Raw genomic sequence first — 25,520 nt, 5'->3', positions numbered from 1 at the left:
TTATTTCTATCAACCCAGAGAGAATCACAGCAATAAGTCCTCTGTGGAAATGTCCAAGCTCTAGTTCCCCTGGGACCCTCAGTCACTCATGTCAAACTGAGCCCCATCACCTAGCCCTCCACCAAGTGTCTGACAGGAGAGTGTAAGGGCGCTGACATAAATGATTCCCCCAACTTATGCAACTACGTTAAGAAAGGAAACATCTACAAAAACACCCAGAGTGAGGGCTCCAGCAGTATATACAGGGTAAAACTCATTTTCAAAAGAGGGAGGATAAAGCAAGATGGATAAGGGAAGCATTTACTTTGTAAGCTCAAGATGATTCCAGAATAAACAATACAGGATTACCAGTGAGATCAAAGACAGACTGAAATGAGAGACAGCAACTAAAATACAGATGTAATCTTAATTCACAAGTACCATTGTGAATTTAAGCAGAATTAGAAATAGTACAGAACAGAATTGTGCTGCAGAAGTTCAAGCTGATGGAACAGAGTCACTGTGAAAGGTTCTAGAAGGTTTATGGACGAGTAGACAAGACAGGAGAACAAAACAAATGAGAGAACATCAAGAAACTACATTGAAGAATATCCTGAACTAAATTAGAAGTTTTTAACATGATCAAGCAAGCTCTCCACACACCAGGCTGACTTAATAAAAGTGAAAACAATTTCAAATGGCCTAGTAAAAATAACTAACTTCTAAGAGCAAGTGGTAGACTTCTAGAAATACTTGGAAATAAAAAAGTCAACATACATTAAGGAAAACACTAGAACAGACTCAGATTGCTCCTTCACAATCCTGTTTACTGGAGCGTAATGGAACATATCCTCAAATTTTGAGAGGCAAGGACTTTTCCCAAGAATCTCAGACCTGGTTACTCTGTGGCATACGCTAACAGCTAGTCCAGACGCTCATATCTTGATGTGTTCTCTCCCTGGTCTTGTCAGCAATCTTTTTCATTTACTTTTAAAAGAACTTTTTTTTTGTGATACTGGGGTTTGAACTCAGAACCTCACGCTTGCTAGGCAGGCGCTCTACCAGCCCTGTATTTACTTTTAAGGTGAACCCACTCTTTGACAACCACTGTAACAGTGATCATAAAAGAAATGACTAATAGTGTTGATTACATGAAAACAAATAGTAAATAACAATGTGATGGATCCTATAAACCCCCAAGTCTTGCCACCCAGTCTCTCTAAACTCCCTCCCTCCTTTTTTTCTTCCCTTTCTCCCTCAGATGTAGCCAGGATGGGTCCTGGCTGTGTCAGGAAAGCTCCAGGCTCACTCCTGTCTCAGGGCCTTAGCACTTTCTGTATCATCTGCCTGCAGAGCTCCTCCACCCATTCACATCCCTCAGACCCCTCCTCCAACATGTCCCAGGTGAGCCTTTCCTGGCCACACACTCACACACCCAGCCCAAACCTTCCCTGCCTCTAGCTTTGCCCGTGGTCACAGCACTCATGGTCGATGAGCACAGGGCACTCAGTACTCATCCACTGAGATTCCTGACCCCACCACCACACCTATGCAAATGGCTGAGGGCAGGAAATTTCTTGTTTCTTCCTGATGAGTCCCAACAGCCTAGAAAAGTAGAATTAATATTTATAGATTAATGATGAGGTTGTGATTGGAAAGTCAGGCTGGCCCAAATATGCTGGCTTCAGGAAAGCATCTGATACAATCTCACACTGTTCATGCAGGTGATGTCTCCACCCTTCACAATGTCCTGGGCGATAAATTTTTGAAAAGCAGCACAGGAAACAACATGCAAAAATTACTCAAATGTATTAACAAACAAAAGCTGCATGATAAATGTAAAATAGAGGCTCATATCATTAGAGTGCACATCAAAACCAGCTGAAATGGAGTTAAAGTAAATTGCTGCCCTGAAGTTAAAATTCTAAAGCAAGACATGGCAAGGAAGGTGCTTCTCAGTTGCCTCCTACTTCATTCCTCTCCCTTCTGCATCTCCACTGCTGACTTGTCCTCATCTTCTGCTCACCCAGCCACTGCAGTATCAGAGGTTCATGCTCATATCTTTCCTCTCTTCTGTGGACACTGAGTCCCACATTCTTACACACCCTCTGTACAATGTGGACTTCCAAAACACAGCTCTCCCTGGGACCTGTCTTCTGGGCATGACAAGGTATGCCCTTGCTTTCCAAGCATCTCCAATTCCACGTCTAGTAACTCAGATTTAACATGTTCCAAGTAAAATGATTCTCATCCTCACTGAGCTCCATTCCATCTGTGTCCTCCCACGATGTGAAGAGAATCTGTGTCCTCACAGCACATAGACTAAAACCACTAGGAATCCACACTGATTCCTCTTCCCACCTTCTTCTACCACCCCTGGCAAAGCCTGTCAGCTCCTCCCTCCCAGCACACTGGCCCCAATGGTCACTCTACCATGACAATCCCGACCTCAGACATCTTCCTTCACTCCTGGATGATGACCAGTGCCTCCTGTGTGCCCCTGCCCTCAGCAGCGGGAGGGGCAGGGCGGTGTTCAAATGCAAGTTATATGGCATTGCCTCTCCACTGGGTTTACCCAACAGCTTCCAAATATCCCAGAATTAAATCCACAGGCAGGCTATGTAGTAGACTGAAAGGCCCTAAACACCCCTCTTCTATTCCAGCCTCACCCTCTATCCTATCGCCATTGTTCATGCTGCTCCAGTCACACTGGCCAACTCAGGACCTTTGAGGTCACTGCCCCTCCTTCTGGCTGATTCTTTTATTGCTACTAGAATCCTGCTTAAATGCACTTACCAAATTTACCTCTCCTGATTACTCCGTATGCACAAGGCCACCCCAATCCACCATTACTCTGTCCACTTTGTGCTTTGTTCTTCTACATATTCATCATAGTATTTATCATGGCCTGTTACATATACACGTATATTTATATGTATGTATGTGTGTGTATATGTATACACACACACATATTTCAGTTGTTTCCACCGGTCCTTCTAGACACTGAGAATCAGAATGTTGTGTGCTCTGCTCACTACTGTATTCAAACACCTTAGAATGATGCTTGGCATATAAATGTCAACAACTGTGTGTCAACGGAATGGCAGGGAAGGAGGCATATGCACAGAAAGAGGAAGGGAGGAAGGGAAAACCAGAGAAGAGAGAGAAGAGATCTATGACTTACAGATCTAACTTGATTTCACGAACAAAAAATAGTTTACTAAAAGCTCAATAGCCACAAATGCCCTATAGTTTCCTTAAAATGTTAATTCTCCCTTAAAACTGTATTGACAATATATAGTCTCCAAACCAAGACAGGCATCTGTCCCACCAGAAGTTATCAGTTGGTCTTAGCGTCATGTTATGGCTGCAACAGTTTAAAAATATTTTAATAGCCACAATGTACAGTTTGTTTAGACATTGTTAAGCAGTCCCGAGGAAGCATGCAGAAAAACAAGTTTAAAAAGATGTTTTACCATTCTAGAAAGAGCAAAATCCTTGTGCTCAAAGAGCTCACCCATGCAGTAGGACATACACCCTGGGAGGTACTAAAAAAAGTCAAAATACACATGGATAACAATCAAGGGGAAGCCTTGGGCTCTAAGTGAGGAAGAACTTCACAGTAATCAGCACCACCAGGGAGGGGAGAGCCTACCTCACTGAAGAGACACTTATTGTCAGGAGATTGTTTTCTGAGTGTTAGTCAAATAAGCACTGATCAAAATATAGAATTTATTCAGGAAAAATCTTTAAGGATTCTGCCATCAGATAACATGCTAGGAACGCAGCTTCATAATTTCTCAGAGACATGCTTTCTCCAAATTTGGCATAAGAGAATCTCGTAAACTACCAGCAAGGAAAAGTCCTCATGTAAAGCTTCATCAAAGCTTCTAACGGCCATAAAGACACCATGTGGGTGCCAGTACCACTTTCTGCACACATGGTGTCTCTCCTCTCCCCATTAGCAGAATAGGGAGCATGTGTACAGTGTCACACCTGAACCCCAGGTGTTTTCGCAACACTACATAACCGAAGCACACAGAAATGAACTAAATAAAAAATCTATTCTTTATCTACATTATCACCCTTCCCAAATATAACATGGCTTGTATATGAAGAAGTGAGATGCAAAAGCAAAATTGGCTATGCTATGAAACCCTTATATTCTGGGATTCTGAAGGCTAAGGGAGTGTGCTGCATTACGTAGGTGCACAGAGTCAGTATGTTGACAGCAGTGTATCTTTCTTATCACTGGAATAAGAAAGGAGCAAAACACAGTGATGGCTTGGAACTACCTGCTTTGGGTATTCCTTCTCTCACCTCCCTCAAAAAAAACAAAGTCTAAAATCTTTTTATGGTTGTAAAGGTTAAATTAAAGTTGTTTCCTACACAGAAAAAGTTAGTCTGGCTTTTCTCATCAGGGATTATTGATGATTTGACAGCAGTTTTCTTCCTATTGTGCCTTGATTTATAGGACATGTCATATAGCTTCAGAACTCTGACCCAGCAGTCTTGCCAGTAGCAATGACCCAGTGGTTTACAACTGCCTGAGTTCTCTTGTCAGAATCCCCTTTCCATCCTCATGCATCACTTTAAAGCACTTTCTGCTGCTCCTTACAGACACCAAAATTCTAGACTGACCCGTCCACCCCTTGGCACATCTTGGGGCACTTACATTTGCCAGCTCTACCACTATGAACTCTGTAGATGTGAAATTAATAGCGAAGGCATGAGGTTCAGCCCTGAGGTTCACAGAAGCCTCCAGCTAGTCACCAGTCCCCAACGCTTGCTCTAGTCATTTAGATGTTTCCTTCTGGACTGAAGGTGTGACTCAAGTGGTAGAGCACCTGCTTTGCAGGTGTGAAAAACATGACTTCAAACAGTTCTACCACCAAAATAAAATATGGGGGCGAGGGGCTTCCTAGATGTTTCCTTCTTCATATGATTAAAATTTTTAGAACTCGTCTACATAAAATCTATAATTCTACTACCAGTTCTTCAATTTACATCCAAGAAGAGTGATTTCCTATATCAGGCTGCATAAGATGCAATCCATCATGATTATTTTCAATGTTTAATCTGCATTTAATGTCTTTATGTATATAGGAAGCAAAATACTTTTTCTTATGCAATTTATAATTTCGTAGTGTTACACACAATATACCAAATGCTTTCAAGATTCATCCACCCCCAAGTTTTTGAGCTTGCTAAGTTAAGTCTCTTAACTATGTGGTCTTGGATGGCTGCCGTATGGGAACGTTGTGCTGGCAATGTCTTATCTTCTAGTTCTTCAAGAGAATCTTGAAGATTTTATATGCAGTCTTTCAGTTTCTCAATGTCAGCCACTGATTCAGAAAACCCCACGGACACACACAATGAAGCAAACCGCATTTGCCCTGTGTTCCATCTTGAGGTTGCCAACTGGCAGCTCATCTCTCTACTGACCTATCTTATTCCGTACCGACAGGTGCGTACCTTGGAGACAGCACCCAGTTTTTGCTGTGATTTTCTAATACTTTACCAGATTAGAGGGCTAAGAAAGCAAGGAATGTCTCATTTCCTATACTCTAGTAGTGGTAGTGGAAATTGTATTTATTACTTACCCTGCTGACTTCCTTAGGAGTTGATTCATCTGGGGGGGGGGGTGGGAAAAGAAGGAGGAGAAACACAATTAGAAACTCTGAACAGGTCCTGAAGTATGGTGCACGTCATTCACTGTCAATGCTTTCTGTTAGGAAATCTTACAATTTCATTTTTCAAAACTGTAAATGAAGGTTAGACATAATAACCTGGGTGAAGTATGCACTAATTTCAGAGGGAAATTAAATCCTACCACTACATACACCCTACTGTAGGGTTCAGAATCTTTCTAAGATTTGAAAATGGAAATACCTGCACATTAGGCCACATCACACATATCTAAGAAGGGTTATGACATTAGCATGACTGTCCATCATACAACCCCACAAGAACATCCCAGAGGACCATTAACACTAGGGTTTATTCAGGAAAAACCTTTAAGGATTCTGCCAGCAGATAACATGCTAGGAACGCAGCTTATACATTTACAATTTCTCAGAGGTGCACTTTCTCCAAATTTGGCATAAGAGTGTCTCATAAACTACCAGCAAGGAAAAGTCCTCATGTAGAGAAGGCTTCATCAAAGCTTCTGATGGCCTTAAAGATACCATGTGGGTGCCAGTATCACTGTCTGGACACATGGCGTCTCTCCTCTCCCCACCAGCAGAGTAGGGAGCACTCACGGTGTGAGGGTTTATTCCAGCTGACCAGGGATGGCCCAAGCTGATTTGCCGGCCAGGGTGGGAAACACCACCACCACCGCCAGTGCTCTTGTACCGGAAGCCTGAGTGGTGGAGCTATTCCCACCAGGTCCTCAGCATTGTTGGTGAAATAAGACTGATGGTTGCACCTAGTCCAAGCGAGACCCCTGAGGGCTCTTTCACTGGGGGTGGTAACAAGAAGATGCCTGTGTAACCAGCAGGTGTAAGGAACCAACTGGCAGACACTCTCTTCGGGCTTGCTGGCTCTGACTGAAGGGAAGCGAGTTTGCATAGCCCTAACTGAGGGAGGGAGGAGGGTGATGCTGGAGCTCCACCTAGCAGTCAAACTGTCTCACAGCCGCCAGCATCAGAACACCTACATAGGAAACTGACTGGATCCTGTGGCACCGAAAAGCACACACAGGCAAACAGGCCATTGTGAGTTCACACAAACTTGTGTGTCTCGTTGTTTCTGCAATGTTTCTCTTTAATCTTTCTCAGACTTACTACCCATTTTCACAGATAACAGTGAGTCTGCCCAAGTCATAGCACATATCCAAGGTGGTCTCTGAATGAGGGCACACGCTCGCAAGTACACACACACATGCGCGCACACAGGCACATTCTCTGCATTTTCTATCCCCACCCCGGTTTGTCTTTTCAAAGTATTTTATCTATTATGCCCCCTCAAGTGCTTCAGAATTTAAACGAGAAGTAGGTACCCAATAAACAGCACCTATGTTTTACACTACTGTATCAATACACACCTACTTATATTTGCAACTGCTGCAGGATGACTAGGGTTGAGCATATGACTTCTTAAGAACATGGGCAAAACATTGATTTCATTTTCTTTATTGAAATCATATCATAAAATTTTTATTTATTCTTCGACTCCTTATGCCTTATCTTTTCCTAAATGTCTCTGAAGGGACAATTCAATCATTACAAGTTTATCAATAGATTCCAGTTAGAGAGACTTGAGTTGTAATTTTTTAAGTCTTTATGTAAGAAATTCATTGAACATGACTTTTAAAATGTGAATTGCATTAAAAGGCATACAATGAAAAGCAGCAGTGGTGTGTGAAGTAGTCTGATCCTAAGACGGAATGGAGGTGACAAAGCTGTGGAACACTGCCACTGATCGTCACTACTGATCTGCAAGTTAGCTTGTGGGAAGAAGAGCATTATGTCCAGACTTCTGTCCATGACTGTTCCTCTGCTTCATCCACTCGTCTGGTACGGCACTTCTCAAACTCAAGCATCAGGATTGCCTATTTCCCATATTTACAGCATCAAAACATATGTTTATAAACAATTTAAAGGATTCAGCTTACCTTTTGAGCTGATTCAGAAACATATTCTCTTCTCGTCTTGAGCTCAGCAATCATACAATTTTTGTTAAATGAATGTCAAGTCTATTATATTCAGGGAATGCTGAATTCTAACTAACTGAGGAAATGAATGGACACATGAAATTTGCTAGAGAACCCGCTTCTTTCCTGTGTGGAGTTCTCATTCAGGTAAGAACAGTGACAGGCTGACAGGGCTTACCATGTCCCCACAGTGGCACAGAACTATGTGAATGGTGTGAAAAGAGGTCTGTCTCCTGGCCCAGCGCAGGAACAGTGGCTGGGAGCCCAGGCCTCAGATGTGCTACCTGGGGAAGGCACAGCCTTACAAACCCATCCTAACAACTGGAGCTGTTACTGAAAAAACAATTACTTTCCCAACAGCTTCTTCAGTGTAACAAACAAGTGCCGCCCTCCAGCTCACCCAGTTCTGTGCTCTGTGCAGACAACACAGGAATGACAGCCTAAGAAGCCATTGTAAGAGGTGCTCAAACTGCTTTTGCTGAAAAGCATGGACTCCTTACTCAGGCCTGTGAATTAACTAAAAGAGGAGAAAAGCACAGCACCTCACCTTCATTTTGTATCCGTCTTTGTTTCAAGCTAGTCTCTCTGCAGTCACCTTTCAATCACCTTGGATTCCAGGAAAGACAGATAATAACATCTTCAGGACAAGAGACTACCTCCAGCAGAAAAGCCTCCTCACATGGACAATCTGCCTGACTCCAGATTAACAACTCCCTATCTGGAGCTCCCTACCTGGAGCTCCCTACCTGGAGCAGACTAAGCTAAAGAGCAACACTGGGATTTGGACTGTTTACCTGTGTGTACACACCTGTGTTCCCTGTCCCCAGTTCTTTATCTACTTAAACTTGCAGCTTATGTCTATAAGCCAAAGATGGCTGGACATGGGCTGAGTGCCCATTCCACCTCTTTCCACAGTGTGTAACAAATCTCCTTTCTTTGCCTTCGTCCTACGTCTTTATTTGGCGTATAACGGCGACTGGCCAGACTTAGCATGTGAAATTCCAGAACTCTGGGCCTGGGGTCCAAAACTCTGGTTTCACTATGACTTTGAAAGTGGCCTGATGGTTTGGTGGCTTCCTGCACCACTCAAGACTCAAGTGCAAGGGTGGCATTTCACACAGCCCAGCAGCAAAGCTCACTTTGAAGTGAAAGGGTGTGAGACCTTGGAGAAGAAGGAACTTTCCATAGACATCAGAATAGCATCAAATTAGCAACAAAATGGTTCACAGCTGAGGACACTGCTGATTTCCAGGCAATAGGGGAATTCTTCCACCCCACAGGTTAGTATGGAAAACCTGTGTGCAGGACACCGCGTCCCATCCTCAAGGAGCTTGTGTTCCAGCTGAGCAAACATGAGAACAAAATAACCTCACTGAAGTCCTGCCTAGGCCTATTACAGAGAAATTTACTTTTTTAAAAAGGAGAGTACATCTTGCCCCAAACACCATCTCAACGAGTGGCTTTTAAAGCCTCAGTGAGAAGGAAAACAGGTCCTGGGGACAGACTCCCCAGAGGGGATTTCCTAGTAAGTACTTAATGGTGTCTTTTTCCTGGTAAGCACTCAGTTTTAAATATTTTATAAGTCTTTGTAAATGGGTATTTTCTTGTGATTACTTTTGATATTTCTTCCACATGAATTGGGATTTATAATGGATCCACAATTATAACAACATATTAAAGGAATTCAAATTATGTTGACTGATAATACAGATATCAAGTAGCTACCAATTTGATCAAAGTTCTGTGGCTGCTAGTCATAGCCTCTACTCTGGGTGAAGCTTTGAGGTGGTCTCCAGGAGGAGGGAAATTCCAGGAAAACTCTTATCCTTTGGAATCAGTAAGGAATTACAAGTTTTCTATTTGAGCTGTTAAACTGTAGAGAAAAGTAAATACCACTAAAGAAAACCAGATGACGAGAGGAAAAAAGTTAAAGTAAGTTCAATAAATTATTCTCGGAGATACAAGACCCACTTAAAAGCACAAAAAGACCCACTTAAAATTGACTCTTGGAGCGTATGAATATTTTGTTTGTTGTATGTTCTAGCATCTTTCTACTAAGAAAGGATTTGAAAATATTTAAAATAAAATATATAAATGCATATGATCCAAACATGCTGCTGCTAAAAACAATTAAGGTTTTTATTTATGAAAAAATGTGTATGATTTAAATTTTAAGAAGTAGAGGAAAAGTAGAACTATTGTATGAGCCTATGTTAGCTAAAAACTATGAATTTAATCTATATATGTACATATATACATACACAAGTTTAAAATTTTAAATATGTATATTTATATATTCAAATAGGTCTCAATTATAATTCTTTCCTATCATGCACCATGTCACCTCACAACTCTGAAGTGGAAATAATAGATTGATATAGATTTTTATGTACAAAAGTAAACATATGTGTTAGCAGTATCTTTGGGTTGTGAGATTATATGACGTTCCCTTTTCCATTACACATTTCTAAATTTTTACAATCGCAATAAACTGCAATTTAAATGTATGAATCTTTTCCCTACTGCTACCAAACAAACACCAGAATACATCATTGTGCATGTGAGGAGGATAAAATCAATTTTCAGTGCAGGTGAACAGGTAAAAGTTTCAAAAACCCATGATCTATCTAGGAAGCCCAGAGAGTTATGACACCTGTCTGCAGAATCGCCTTATGATGGCTTCAAAAGAAGTCCCCTTGCAGCTGGGACACCTGCATCTGCTTGCTAGAACCCAACCCCCCAGCTCTCTCTCTCTCTGCCTGGTTCAGTGTGTGCCCCAGAGGTGTCAAGATTCGCAACCTGAATACAGGGTGAACAACTTACTAATGTCCATTCTTGGTTGGCTCAGTCAGACCAGTGCAGAAATCCTGTGCTCTGAGGCCCAAGCAGTATATCCTGGCATGCCCTCAACAGACAAGAAAGGGAATGCACATTGCGTCACAGTCACAGCTGGCAAACCGCCAGGTTAACATGACAAACCAGAAACAAAATAAGCAAGAGCAGTTAGCGTAGAAAACAGAAAGTCAACAGTAAAAAGAGCACAAAGGAAATCATATCTGAAAATTTTTGACGTGAATTAAAGATAATACACGTCCTAGAAACCAGAGTAAGGCAGGAACTTACGGGTGATATGATCTGACTGCTGAATATAATATAGACAATTATGTCACAGGAGGCACTCCCTTCCTTGGCCAGGAGCCGTAAGAACCCAACATGGACACTTTGGCAGGACCAACAGTGCACCTACTGCCTGCTTCACCCATGCAAAGGTGTTTCAAAGCTTGGTCTTTTGTAAAAATCACTTTTCAGGAAACCTTGAAGTCTATTATTAAAGAGTGCATGTCAAGTTCTGTAACATGAAAAGCATACTGGTGTTCTACGGAAATAAAGAGTGCAGTGAAAGGTCTGATTAGTAAAGAAAACCACCAGCGTACACAGGGTAGGGGATCATTTAATGCCTATCTGGCAAATTAAGACTGAAACCACATTTTCCATTCGGAATTCTAAGTTGTGATTTTCATATGACTTAACTGCCAAATTCCAGATACCTTATTTTGAACAATTTCTCCTTTTTAAAATTGATGGTTCATCTCCTCGAGGTGCAACATAGGGTCCTTTCCATGAACTCTTCCATGGATAAATTCTCCGTGGGTAAAGTCACAGGCAAGTACTGTCTGCCCAGGCAAGAAGTGACCACAAGACAAAGACCTCTGTGCTCTCAGCAGAGACTTCCTCTAGCCTTCCAGACTCACCAGCATTTGTACTCTAACAATGATGAAATGTTATTCAATCCACAAACACTTATCAAACATCTAACACAAAAAAAAGAGAAAAAAATCTAACACAGCAGAGCCCTAATCCAAAGGGGATATGAACCAAGCCCCCGGGGATGCCTGAAGCCACAGAGAGTACCGAGCCTTGTAATTGAATGCTTTGCCATCATAACCAAACACAGGCCACACATTGGAGCCCTGGCATTTGCTGTCTGAAGTGCAACAGAAAAACTGGCATGGATTTCAGTTTCACAAAGATTCAGTCTTACTGCAGATGCTAATAACCTTGGCATAAGATTGTTTTTTCTCATTAAGAACTTTTACATAAAGGAAACATGTTACAGTTTCTCTTTGATATGTCCAAACTGCCAGCATCATCTCTGTTCTTGCACTGTAGAGCATCACCAAGTGAAGCAAAGTCACCTGAACACAAGCATGTGACACCACAGCAGTCACTCTGATGACCCAGAGGGCTACAGGGTGACTATGGGTAGGCAGTGTATACTAAACATGGATAGAGTGAACAAAGAGATGAGTCACACTCTGGGTGGAAACTATGAGGTTTCCTGCTACACAGAATGACATGCAATTTCAAATTTGATTTGTTTATTCCTGGAAATTTCCATTTAATATTTTCAAACTGTGGTGTGAAATATTTTAACTGTGGGTAACTGAAACACAGAAAGCAAAGTCACAGATAAGGAGGGAGAACTATATGTGCCAGACACTGAATAAATGGCTCAGATGGCCCAATCACAAACAAGAGGAAACCTTAAATGTCATAGATTAGAGAGAACCACGAATAAGCCTTTGGCCCTCGTTGGGGGGTGAGGGTGGCAGCCATCCTAATCATGAGGGGTCAACCTGAAACCCATGATAATTCAGCACAGAAGACAGAGCAGAGGGAGGAAGACAGTTTGAGTCTTTGGAGACATTTCTAACCAAATTAATCACCCAACCTTGAAGCCTCCCTTTCCTGAGGAATTTATATTTGAAATAATTAATTTCCCTTTTAAGCCAAATTTACCAGTCAAAGGCATTTTTTCGAAAAAGGAAACACACCAAAATGTTACTAGGATATTACTTTTACGCCATTAAATTATTCATTGTTATTTAAAATAAAATTCTTCAGCAAGCTCTCCCATTTCCACCAAATAAACAAACTCCTTTGCTTAGGATGAAAGCCCTTGCACTCTGGCTCTAATTATCTACGAGGCACCTCCAGCACAGGAGACTCCCTAACCCACTCCTTAGTCTGCCCTGTGTCTGACCCACATTTGCTTTGCTCACTTTCAACTCAAAACCTTCTTGCCTTCCAACAGTGCTTACCCAGCTCCCAAGAGCCAGGCACCACTCTTTGTGCTTTCAGTATCTCAGAGGTCAAGACCACAGTAAACCTGCTCCTTATGAAGCTTTATTCTAAAGGTGGGAGACTGTTTTTTTTGTTTGTTTGATTTTGTTTGTTGTTTGTTTTTTGTTGTGGTGGTGGTGGTTATGATTGTGATTGTTTTTTTGACCTGGAAATCACTACACCATCCAGACTGGACTCAAATTCAGGATCTTCCCTTCTGCTGCAACCTACTGAAGGTTGGGATTATAGGCCTGTGACAAGATGCTCAGCAAGGAGGCTATTAATAAGCATGATAAAGAACTAAATTCTACAGCAAGTCAGAAGCAGTAAGTTTTCGAGGGCCAGTAGGAAATGGGGAAGGGAGGGAGCAGGCTAAGTCTGCAAAAGGCTGATTCCTGGTTGCAGTAAGCCTCCTGGACAAAGTGAGCTGAACACGAGTGAGCTGCTGAGCACAGACCTCAAGCAGAGGCAGGGATGAAGCAAAGCCCAGCCAGCACCTGCTGCCTGGGCCCAGAGGATGGTCTCCTTCTCCACAAACCTTAGGTCCTTCAGGACTCAGCTCAACTTCTGCTTTCCGTGAGTCCCTTCACAAGCAACACACCCACTGACCTCTCTATTCCCAGAATGCCTGACCATTCCTGACCCATTAGGAAAGCTAAGTTTGAAGTTAGAGCAGACCTCTTCAAAGCTCAGCCTTGCTTACCAACCATACAGGGACTTCTTGACCTTTCCAAACCTGTCTTCCTCGTATTTATGAAGCGAAATGAGTCATGATGGCGTAAGAATCAGATGAGACAATGTATGTGGAATTCTTGCAATCTCCTCTTCAAGTGGGTGAGAATTACATTTGCTTCCCATGATAAACAGATGTGCGTGAATGACTTAACTTCTGAACTGAACATAAAACATAAAAAATCATGAACTCTTGGCACACTGCTTCCGCTCTCCAAATATTTCCCTTGAGTTTGAATTTTGCACTTAATCTCTTATTTCTTATTGTGTATACTTAGATGTGTTTCTACTTAAGTCCTACATAACATTCACTAGGGTCTCGCACGATACAGAAGCCTCACCTACTTCAGCAGCTCCACGCTCCTCGAAGCGAGCAATGCAAGCTGAGCAAAGCCTGGGTCTACGAGCAGTCTGTCTGCTTCTGAACATTCTACAAAAATTAAAAATCCTCTCCCCACACTTCTCATCTGTCTTCTCACCCTGACCTTTACTTTCTCCCTCATTCTTCTACCCGCAAATAGAACACATAATATTAATGTATTATCTTCTTGGCTCTCGTTCCCCAACCCACACTACAATGAAAGTTCAAGAAGGGCAAAACTTATAGATGTCTTTAGCTCAAGTGCCTGCTTTATAAGCGCAAAGCCCTGAGTTCAAACCCACAGTCCCACCAAAAAAGAAAAATTTTAAATTGTCTCCTATATTTTCTATGCCTGAATATGCATGTAAACAAGTACACTATTTTAAAAAACTTTTAATTTGCTTTTTAAGCTAAAAGTATGTTAGCAACCTCTTTATATGTAAATAAATATAGATATAAGGAATTATTTTATGATCCCGATACACCATCACGCTGTACTCTTCATGTGACCTCACTGCATGCTCCACACAATGGAGAATTACATTGTATTCCAACACACACAAGAAAGTTCCCAGTACCATACACAATGCCAAAAGAAGCAATCTTGTGTACACACTGTGTGCATGCATATGTCTTTCTTGATAACAATTTTAAGTCTGAAATCTTTGGTTTCACTTGGCATCACCATTTCTTTGTTAAGTGTTGTAAAAGCACAGCCTTTTCTCAGCAGGACATTTGGCTTAAATTAATAAAGTCTAAATAACAAGTTCAAAATGGCCGCTTGTTAAAAAATTTAAGCCACAAAATATAAAATTTTATGGCTAAATGATACTTTTGGGAGCATGTGGTCCAATCTCATACCAGAAGCCATACAAGCCCTGGCCGGATTCCCATTCCACGCCTGTCCTGGTTCCCCATCACTCACCCTGTGTATCTGTGTGGGACTCTCCTTCCCCATTCAGGTAAGCCAGGAGGCTGAGTCTCTCCTGCTTGGTGCTATAGCTCCTGTGCCTACGTACTGTGTGGGCATCATTGCTGCTTACATATCTGTTGAATGAAGTCAGTACATGCGTACTGGGGTCTCTGATAGACCTGCTGCTCCAGACTGTCCCCTGGATCACCATACTCCTGGGTGAAGTGTTCTCAATGCCACAGGAAGGCTTGCTCCTGGCAAGTGTCTGAGATAGTCAGTCTGCACTTGGCACTCAGTGTGCAGGAGCAACGTGGAGAGGAGAGGAAAGTGATCCAGTCATTAAAAACACGGGATTTGGCCAATTCATGGTCAGTGTTTGGGAAGCAACAGGTCACATCTGGGGAAATTCCACAGGGAGCTCAAGTTACAAAGAGAAAAGACGGTCAGAGTTCCAGATATGAGGCAAGGTCACTTCAGGATGTGAAGAAGCAGGAGGGACACACGGCAGTAAGGAGCCCTCAGGAAACAGGCTCTGGAAGGACAGCAGCCATCCATAGTTTAAGTGTGATGCCTGAGCAAGAGAACCAGGGGCCTGATGTCTTTAGGGAATCAAGAAGGCCTAGTGAAGTAGGACAGGACAGAAATGACCCCACTCAAGTGCATCATCCCTAGAGACTGCTGCTGTCATGGCCCAGCATCAGGAGCCATCAACACCCTGCTTTACCCCTGGACACCCAAGCATTGACATCACAGAGAATTGACTCATACGGATTTCGAACAGCATACGAACGAAATGAGACAAATGGATGATGGGACATTTGGGGAAACTAAGGACAGCCTGGAGTGGAGGCAGCTGGAAAGCCTGGTTAGACTTCACACCCATGGCTCAGCCATGACCACATCCCCCCACGGGCACTAACGCAGTCAAGTTGCAAACCTAAGACTTCGCATATATTTATAAAAATAACTCAGCTCATGCTTTCTCTAAGAATTGTTCACAACATTATCAGGGCTTCAGTCCCTTGAGGAAAAGCCATGGATCCTCTCAGAAAAATGAGTGTGCATTCACAAATTGTGTGTGTAGCGTCTGAGGGACACAGGAACCCTAGTGGGCTATAGGCATCACCAGCACAGTCACTGGCTGCATCCAAAAGCCAGCTGGCATCAAAGCTACTTAAATTCTGAATTCTAAAAAAACACATGAATTCTAAAGATGTACCGCATAAAAATGTGCAAAATTTAAAAAGTAATGTGCATTCACATGGAAAAAGGAATAGTCTTATAGCTCTCACTTTCCTTTTCCTTCTGTAGTTCCACACGGCTTTCCTCTTCATGGTCACTGCTGTCTGTCTAGGAGTATTTTTTATCACTTTTTCCCACTCTCACACAAACATACCCATGTACTTCTGTTGTTTTCCCCATTAAAACTGTAACACACTCTACACATTGCACCGTGGCTTAATTTTAGAATTCAAAGGAGATCTCACAGACATCGGAGCCTACTTCAGTCTTTTGAATGCGTGCAGAACAGTTGTAATATATTATATCACAGGTCGTTCACTTTGATTTCAGTAATTTCTCTCTATGAGTGACTGTGGTAAATACTGTGTCGTGTATATCTTTAATATTTTTGTGATTTAACAATGCTGATTATCCCTCACAGGAATAGTTACTGACGTAGGTAACTCTCGCACAAAAGGGGTTTGGGGTTACATATAAGGAGCACAGCACACATGAACAATCACGTTGGTTGCATCGGTCTGATTTCCGAACGCATTCTGGAACACATCCTGATGGAGAATGCATGCTTCACCTTTGCCCTCAGAACTCATTTCAGCTTCGTAAGCTATTGTAAGTCCACGCACCTTGTTTGTCAGTCAAAAGCTATGAGATAATGTAATCCTCATAGACCTTCTAATTTGTAGAGGGTTTTATTCTAGCCAGCTAGAAGTGACACATTAGCCCCTCTCTAGTTTATTTTAGTTCACTGATCAGAATAAACTACGATTTCCTTCCTAGCCCTCCTCCCACCCAGTGACCGTCAGGTGTTGGCTGTTGGCCCCTTTAGAACGTAGGCTGTTAACAAGCACCATGTGGCACTCCCACAATGAGTCTGGGTAGCAGAAATGGTCTCTGATGGCTGCAGTAGCCAGGCTTCCATTACATTTCCCCGCCTAGCAGTGCTGTCTCAGTCTGGGAATGAAGCTTTGTCCTTTGTCCCAACATGCTTGACAGGGGCCCGGACAGCTGAGCAGGCGCTCTCTCAAGCACCCCAGTCTGGGTGGAAGGTACTGGGAGGGGAATGGGTCCTGCTTGCTATGTCCCTGTGACAGCAAGCTGGAGCTCTACTTTCCTTGCATGGAAGGTACAGGAGAACAGTGCAAGAGGAGCTGATCTCCCATGCCTTCAACTGTTAAGGGGACAAAATAGTGACCAGCATTCCAAAAATTAGCACTTATTTTCCCTTTTTGCATGAGTCAAGAGACTCTCCATGGGACTCCACTGGAAGACAGACACCACAGGCATGAGTGTCCAGCAAGTCTCCTCGGCAAGTTCTGTGTCTATCAGGACATTAGCCCTCTCCTGCCGGATTTGCCCATCACTGACTTTAACTACTCAAGAAACACAGGGTCACAACTGAGCGACTTTATTCTTGTCCTCTGCACTATACAATTCTTGAAAGCTAACAAATTCTAGTAAGAGGCCCCATAATTTAGGGAGCTTTTAGGGTATTTTTTTTCTTAAATTTTAAAGTTGTTTTATCAACAAATTCTAGGGCTATCCACAAAATGTCATCACAAATGAAACAATGTTTTCCTTTAGAACTTACACACACACACATATATAATAAAGTTACTTACCTATAAAGTAAACATATCTCAGAATGGTATACAGATTAAAACAAATCACTTGAACAATCACCTGAAACAACACATCTATATAAAGCCCAGAAGGAAGAGTTTTCTCTCACACTGAAGACAGTGTTTAAAGGGACATCACTTAGATTCCAGGAAGGCTTTACTCCTGCATAACTAGCATGTAATAAACTGCACATATTGACGGTGAGTGGTGAGAAGTTTGGATATACAAACAGAGCACACACTCTAAATAAGTAACACGTAAATCATCCCGAACATTTCCACGCACCTGGACTCCATCAAATGATCGCTGACCTGTTTTCTGTCACTATAGATCACTGCTTAGAGTTTTGTGGGAAAACAACACACAGAAGAGTCTTTGCATACCTGGCCTCCTTTTTTTTTTTTTGGTGGGACTGGGGTTTAAACCCAGGGCTTCACACTTGCCAAGCAGGTGCTCTACTGCTTCAGCCACACCTCGAGTCCATTTTGCTCTGGTTATTTTGGAGATGGGTATCTCACAAACCATTTTACCCTGGCTGGCCTCAAGCCATGATCCTCCTCATCTCAGCCTCCCAAGTAACTGGATTACAGGAGTGAACCACTGGTGGCCCCATACCTGGCCTTTTTTATACTGCACAATTGTGGGATTCGCACACTGTTGCCTGTGTGAATAATTTATCCTCATTGTTGCAGAGTGGCTCTGCACTGTAGGGAGAGATACTCCGTGCCTACGCACTCACCTCCAGATGGATTCCTGTCCGAGTTTCTGCACTCACAGCTACCTTCAGGAAACACATCAGAGAGGAATGGCTGGGTCCCATGTTGGGTGTTTGTTTAACCTTCAGGAAACTGCTCTCCAAAGTGGTCTTTACATCTTACATTTCATCCAGCAACCTTGGACAGGTCTAGAGCCTCCCATGCTCAACAACCCTTGTTATGGTCATGCAGGGAGAGCTCTCCTGAGGTCTAGTTGCATACTCACAGCCTCACTCTAAGTGTACACTGAGTGCCAGTCTGCTTGCATTTGAGAGGGGACCGCACCCATCCAGGGTCCAGCGCTCTGTCACCCACATGGAAAGCTCCCACGAGGAGCCCCTGCTCCTACCCAAAGCCACCCATCTGCCAGGAGCTTCCCTCTCTCTCAGATCCGCTTTGCTGCACATTTCATTTAAAGACAATCGCATCACAGGGAGTCACTCAGTGTAGTTTTACTGAGGTTCATCCATGCTGGAATGGTAACCATGCTTTGTTTCTTCGCATTACCAAACGCCTTTCCTGAATGGTATGGCATCAGGTGGGCAGATCACACTTGAATCCAGTCATGGGCTGGTGTGCGTTTGCAGTCACTTGAGTGACTAATGCTGCTAGGACCTGGATGTGGTTTCTGCCCTCTCAGGTGGATTCTCAAGAACAGATGAGTCACATGGTAAGTATGATTTTACTTTTTGACTGGCACTGGGGTTTGAACTCACATACTTGCTAGGCGTGCTCTACTACTTGAGCCATGCCCTCAGTTCTTTTTTGCTTTATTTTTCAGATATGGTCCCTCATTTTTCCCAGGGGCCAGCTCTTGACTGAGATTCTGCTACCTATACCTCCCTAGGTAGCTGGGATCACAGGCTTGCACCACCATGCCCAGCTTTTTTCTTGAGATAGGGTCTCACTAACTTTTTGTCTTGCATGACCTCAAATGTGATCCTCATGATCTCCACCTCCAGAGTAGCTGGGATTACAGACAGGAGCCGCTGCGCCCAGCCCAACAACTTTTAAGAAACTGATGAACTCTTAAGTACCTGTACCCTTTTGCTTTCCCAAAAGCAATGCATGAGCATCACAATTTAACCCCGCCTCAAGTGGCTTTATTTTAGACTATAGAGCAGCATCTCACTGCATTTCCTAATAGATAATGTTGTTAAGTATCCTTTATTGATCATCTATATAGCCTCTTTGGGATAACGAGTATCCAAAACCATTGCCTTTTTAAAAATTGGGTTGTATGTCTTCTTAGTTTAAGTGCACTTCATAGGTTTTGGGTAAAAATCCTTAGAGAAGCTCTGTTTACCAGCCTTTCAATTTGCAGAGTCATGCTTTTGGTGGCAGCATATAGAAGAACTTTGCCCCCCGCATCATGAACTTTTCCAAGGAATTTTAGAATTTAGCTCTTTAAGTTAGGCACATGGTCCATATTAGAGTTACCTTAGCATATAATATGAGTGAATGATTATACATGTTTTCCTTTTGGATACTATTCAATTGCTCCCTACCAAGTACCCTTTCCTCAAAGGAACTGCGACTGCAACTTCCACCTCTGGACTCCCAGCTGTGTCGCACGATGCACACACCTCGCTCTGTGGTGGTTTGCACAGGAGGTTTTGAAATCACGTCACTTGAGTCTTCAGCATTAAATCTTCATTTGCCATCACTACCATGGCTTTCTATGGTCCTTTTGCATTTCCATATTTGGAAATGGATGCAATTTTCTCTCTTTTCTTGGTTTTGATATCAAGGTAATATGGGACACAAAGAGTGAGTTGGCAGTTTTTACTCTTCCTTCATTTTCTGAGTTTGTGATATCTGACAGAAGTCACCAGGATGGTGATGTGGGATGAGGCTTTTTGCTGTGGGAAGATGCTGAATTGCTAATGGTCTGTTCAGGGTTTCTATTTGTTGTTGATTTTGGTGATGTTCACCTTTCTAGGGCCTGTCCAGTCTCCACTACACACGTGCTCCTCTTCCACCAGGAACAGGCTTATCCATCTTGACTCAAAACTCAGGTTACTGGCCAGCTCCATAGTCACTGGCCCCAAAAGTGCCCCTGGATGAAGGGACTGTCTACCACTCCAAGTTGACTGAACCCATTCAACTGTAGAGAAGAATTTGCCAGAACCTCTGTGCCATCCACGGACAGGGAGTAATAAAAGCAGCTCCAGAGGACACACAGAACAAGTCTATTTGCATACTACTAAGATGTTATCTGACCTCTTCGTATTCTCTTCTGGAGAGTATTTATTTTTCAAAAGCTATACAGTGATATGACAGTTCATGAAATGCATCCTTTCTATTGCAATGTCACTAAAATGCTTCCAAGGTCATGGGTTCAGGACATGTGTAAGTCTTCCTAAGTTAATCAGTATGTTCTCGATTCTTACTACCTTCAGGTATGTGTGCTATAATCTCTGCAAATTCGTTAATGTCTAATAAATACAGTTTTTTTGTTTTTGTTTGGTTTTTTGGTATGAAAAGTGAGGGAGCGAACCCAGAGACTTACACTTGCTAGGCAAGCACTCCCCCTTTGAGCTACATACCCAGCCTCACACTTTCAAATCCCAAGTTTCCTTTGCACCTATACGGAAACAAAATATACTCATTTTACCTAAAACTATCTTAGTTTAGTGTAATGTCTTAATCATTTTATCAAAAAATACAATTTCTGGCATAATTTTCTTAAATTTAAGATCATCAGCTTGAAAAGGAAAAGCCTAAGTGAATTCCCAAACTTTCCTCTTCCTCTGCTTAGTCACATACTTTTTATATTTGCACACCAAATATGTCAGCTAAAATGTGATTGTCAGTGAGTGTGAACAACTGGAAATGTGACCAATGTACTGAAATGACCTCCAGTTAGCAAAAATGCCCTGGTTTTAGTATGACGAACATATCACATTTTGTACGTTCAACAATGCCAGACAATAATGAAATGCTAATTATAAAATTGAAGAAATTAAGTGACTGTATTGAATTATGAACAACTCTAATAAAGTACTTATGTAAAATATTTCAAATTCTCTCCTAGACTATAATTTCTTAAAAGACTGTAGTCTTTCATTAAAAGCCAGACACAGGAGATCTGGAAGATTTTTCAGCCACAGTGGTTTTCAAAATGTTTGTCTCATACTCTTAAAAATTAAGGAGGACCCAAAAAACTTACTGGCAAAAGGGACGGTGTGCTATAATTTCAGGAATATTTTAAAGTCTGGCCTCACTGAAAGGGTGGCCTCTCCTATCCTGCAGCTGAGCCTCCCGTGACGTGTGACTTGGGTGAGCTGGATGAAGGCCATATGCTTCAGAAGCCTGTGCAGCTGGAAACAGGAGCAGCACTTTACAGGACACTTTGCTACTGCCCGGGGCCCCTGACCAAGGGTTCCTCCTGCAGCTGCAGGAGGGATCCTGCTGTGCATGGGTCTCCTCAGGCCAGCTCAGTGAGGAGGAGTCATCCCTGACCCCGGGCTGAGGTCAGGAGGGCGGCCCAGTGACCAGCAGCTCACTCTGCAGTCATCATTAGATCTCCTGGGAGCACTGTGTGCTGCACAAGTCACTCATCACTTCCCTTCTTCCTGACCTCAACCTGCTACCTGCTACCGCGCTCTGTTTCCTTGGGTGTGGACCTCACAGGAATCCTGGCCAAACAAATCTCCAGGCAACCTCCTTCGCGGGCTTCCATGGAACCCACCCAACAGGAAGCGCCCCAGACTCCAGGAGGGTGTGGGGGAGACCACTTGGGAGTTTTCAAGGCTGTTTCCTTGCTTTCATACCAGATGGGCACAACTGTGTGGCTGAGCTAAGTAACAGCCTTGCCCGTCCTCCAATGACCTGGTCACCTTCTACTGTGCCTTTCCATCCTTAACTCGCTCCCCTCCTAACTCATAATTCACAGGCGAGTGGGATCCCTTTCCACCTTAATGCCCTCCCCACTAACTCATCTGCCTTAATCCACAAGCGAGTGGAGTCTTTTCCTCACCCACTCTCTCCATGACCTTGCCAGTCACTTGGCCAAACCACAGCCCTGGTCCCATGCAGCTCTGCCTACCTTGCAGCTGAAGACACAGCCACGGCTGGCTGGTGGAAGCCCACCACAAGCTGATTCTTCATCTAGCTGAAGACATGACCCATCCTCCAGGGGCCATCAACACTGCCTGCCTCATCCCTGATACAAATAAGGCCCCCCACCTGCTCACTTCTCAGCCCTTCAATACCTCCTCCCAGTCTCCGCATAGAAATTCCGAAGCTGAAGTGACTTGGGAACATTCCCACACTCTCCCCCACCACATGCACCCATCACCATCTGCATCAATGCACCACTGACTCAGGTCCTCCCTCCAAGGCCAGCCCTCCACTGACTACTCCTCTTCCCTTCACCAGGCCAAGGACCAGCTCTGTCATTCTCCCTTTCCTCACATCAGTAGTTCTCCCTGTCCCTAAAACATTCTTACTAGCATGCAGGGGCTTCTCACTTCTCCTCAAAGCCTCTCCCTCTAGGCACCCCTCCCTCCCTTTCCTCTCCATCAACAAACCTGAAGAGCTTCATCTCCTTACTTCTCAGTCACATTCCCAAAGACAGGCTCCCATTTTTACTGATGCAGATCCAAGGAACTTGGACTACCAGCACACGTAAAGCCATATTTGACAGAGGAATTTCTGCTCACAATATAAATAAAAGCACTTCACAGTCTGAAACTGCCTTGCAAGGACATATAAGCAGCTTTTACATGTCTCCGAGTAATTTTCACTGATGGATGGAACAGGAGAGCTGCTGGGGCTTCAGCACAGGTCACCATTTATTCACATAAAGTCATTAGGGGAAATTCCAATAATCACAAATACCCGCTGTACTTTAAATTGTACATGTAACCGTTCCCTTTGCCATGTTCTTATCCACAGCAATGAAGCCCTAGAAAAATAAAACTACTCTTAGACCATGAACCCTAGGGTGCTAAAAATGACATATTTTCTGTAGTAATATATAATTATTCTAAAGACTACAACCTCCAGTTAACATAAAGAACTATATTTTAACATAATGCACTAAAAAAATACAACATTTTATCATGGTACCGTGACTCAAAGTTGATCTCATTTGAGACAGTGCAGTACTTTTGAATTATTCATAAGCTCACTCAAATCTTTATTCTTTAAATGTGTATTTACTATGCTCCATTGTGTCAAACACTGCTCAAGATAGGAGAGGCTTAGCAATGGATTCCTTCTTAGAATTTGAAAACTAGTCAAGAAAATAGATGTGTATGAACTCAGAGCTAATAGAGTAAGGATGAAACAGATGGTATTTTCACATCTTATGGTCAATCTTAAATGGACTGTAAGATATCTAGCCAAGAGATTCAGTTTTCCTCTCAAATCTCATCACAGAAAAAAACAGAAGCCAACACATAAACAAGAGCAGTAAAAACAATTACGACCCAGCATTTTCCATGAAGAGAGTCTCGCATTCTAGAAAATAAGTTAATACCATTAATGCTCATTTTGGATTTTAAAAAACAAAACTAATCCAAAAATATTCTAGCAGCTCAGATAAATCATGGTCCATGCATACAACAGAAGACTACGCAGCAACAAGGAGCAGACACTGGTGCGCATCACAGCTCAGATGAGCCTCGCCGGCAAGACGCCAAGAGAGAAAGACAGTCTTGCAAGGCTTGACACTGCATGAGTTCATTCACAGGACATTCCAGGAAAGACAAAGATACCGTAGTGAACAGATCAGTTACAAGGGGACATCACCAGGTGTGTTCTGCAACCTGAGCTGGCCAGTGGTCACATGAACTAGATGTGCTAAACTCATAGAAGTGTGCACCAGAAAAACTCAAAGTCAACTGCTTTAGTAAAACTCATTTTCATCGATACAGCTGTCACTTGTGGTTACCTGTGTCAGGTGCTGATCCTGTCATCAGTTCTATGAAGCAGGTTTTATTCCCATTTTAGAAGCAGACGGGATAAGTAACTGAAGGAGGCTACTTAGGTAAAAAGTGACAGATTCCGAACTTCAATTTAAAGTTGCCAGATTTGAAAGCCTGGGCAAAATATTTTTCCCAACACAGATGTTGCAAGGAAACCCTGTCTTCCACACCTCAGAGCCTTGTTCAGGTTGTGAATTATGAGGGCAGAGCAAATAAAGTACATGGAAAGCACAGGCTGAAATGACACAAACAAGCGCTGGGGCAGACAAAGGCAGTCTTCACTGAAATGGACAGGCTCTGCATTACAAGAGTTAACAATGAGGGGAGAAAGCATTTAGCACGTTTCTGTAATTTGTCATGAGTTTATTGCTTTACTTAGGAATCTGAAGTCAGAGAATGCTTGCACGTTGACATCGGTAGTATTTAGCAAAAAACTAGAAGAGGTGACAGTGGATTCTCAGCCTGATGAAGGTGTCAGGAAGACAAATGGCTCTGCACAGCTGTGAGGAGCAGGTGGCCCTGCTGGCGAGGCCATGCACTGGAAGGCTTCATGGCCTGGCCTGCAGCTCTGCCTCTGGAAGGCAGTTCAGCTATGAAGTGAAGAAAGGTGCTGTTCATGCCAATGGGACCATTAGAGCCAGCCTTTGTAAAGCACGTATTCCATGTACACCTACTCTATCACAGCATTAGGAGAAACTCAAATGGATATGAAGAATCCCATCTTAACTGAGTAAAAACAAAATTCAGACACCATTAAACCAGTATCTAAGAGAGAGCAATCTGAAAATGGAAAGAAGAAATGACAACTCTACCATGTAGACAAACAGATAGAAGTCAGACATCTATCTCATCTAACAACTGAGAAATCTATAGGAGACTTGGGAACAGGAGAGAAAACAAGAGGAGAAGCAGGCCGAGCAGAGGGGACACTGGGGTCCTCTACCTACCTCCCCCAGACTGCACTGGCCACCCTGCCCCTCCCTGCGCTCAGTGGTTCATCGGCCTTGTGCCCTGCTCCAGAGCACACGTGCTGGGGCTCCAATGAAAGTCCTCCTGGAAACAAGAGGAATCACGTAGGAAATAGGGAAGGAAGGACTCCTGCCCCTCACTTTCTTTAAAGCTGTGAAACTACTAAATTTCTAAACCCAAGGGGTTTATGTTATACCACCAAGAACCATGATTTAAAAATAACAATTTCTTT

General features: G+C 43.0%; 1 protein-coding gene across 8 annotated transcripts in view; it reads right to left on the bottom strand.

The window, feature by feature from the left end:
- Window positions 1–25,520, bottom strand: part of Pde10a (phosphodiesterase 10A) — a 487,897-nt gene that overhangs the window by 99,257 nt on the left and 363,120 nt on the right. For all 8 annotated transcript variants that reach the window (XM_074070673.1, XM_074070649.1, XM_074070664.1 and 5 more), the window contains one exon: window positions 5,583–5,611. In XM_074070673.1, the coding sequence (XP_073926774.1) occupies window positions 5,583–5,611 (29 nt within the window). The remainder of the gene's footprint in view (window positions 1–5,582; window positions 5,612–25,520) is intronic.

Source organism: Castor canadensis, chromosome 1, assembly GCF_047511655.1.
Source record: "Castor canadensis chromosome 1, mCasCan1.hap1v2, whole genome shotgun sequence".
Taxonomy (NCBI): Eukaryota; Metazoa; Chordata; class Mammalia; order Rodentia; family Castoridae; genus Castor; species Castor canadensis.
Note: the sequence above shows the minus strand (reverse complement) of the source record. Positions and strands in the feature narration are given on the sequence as shown.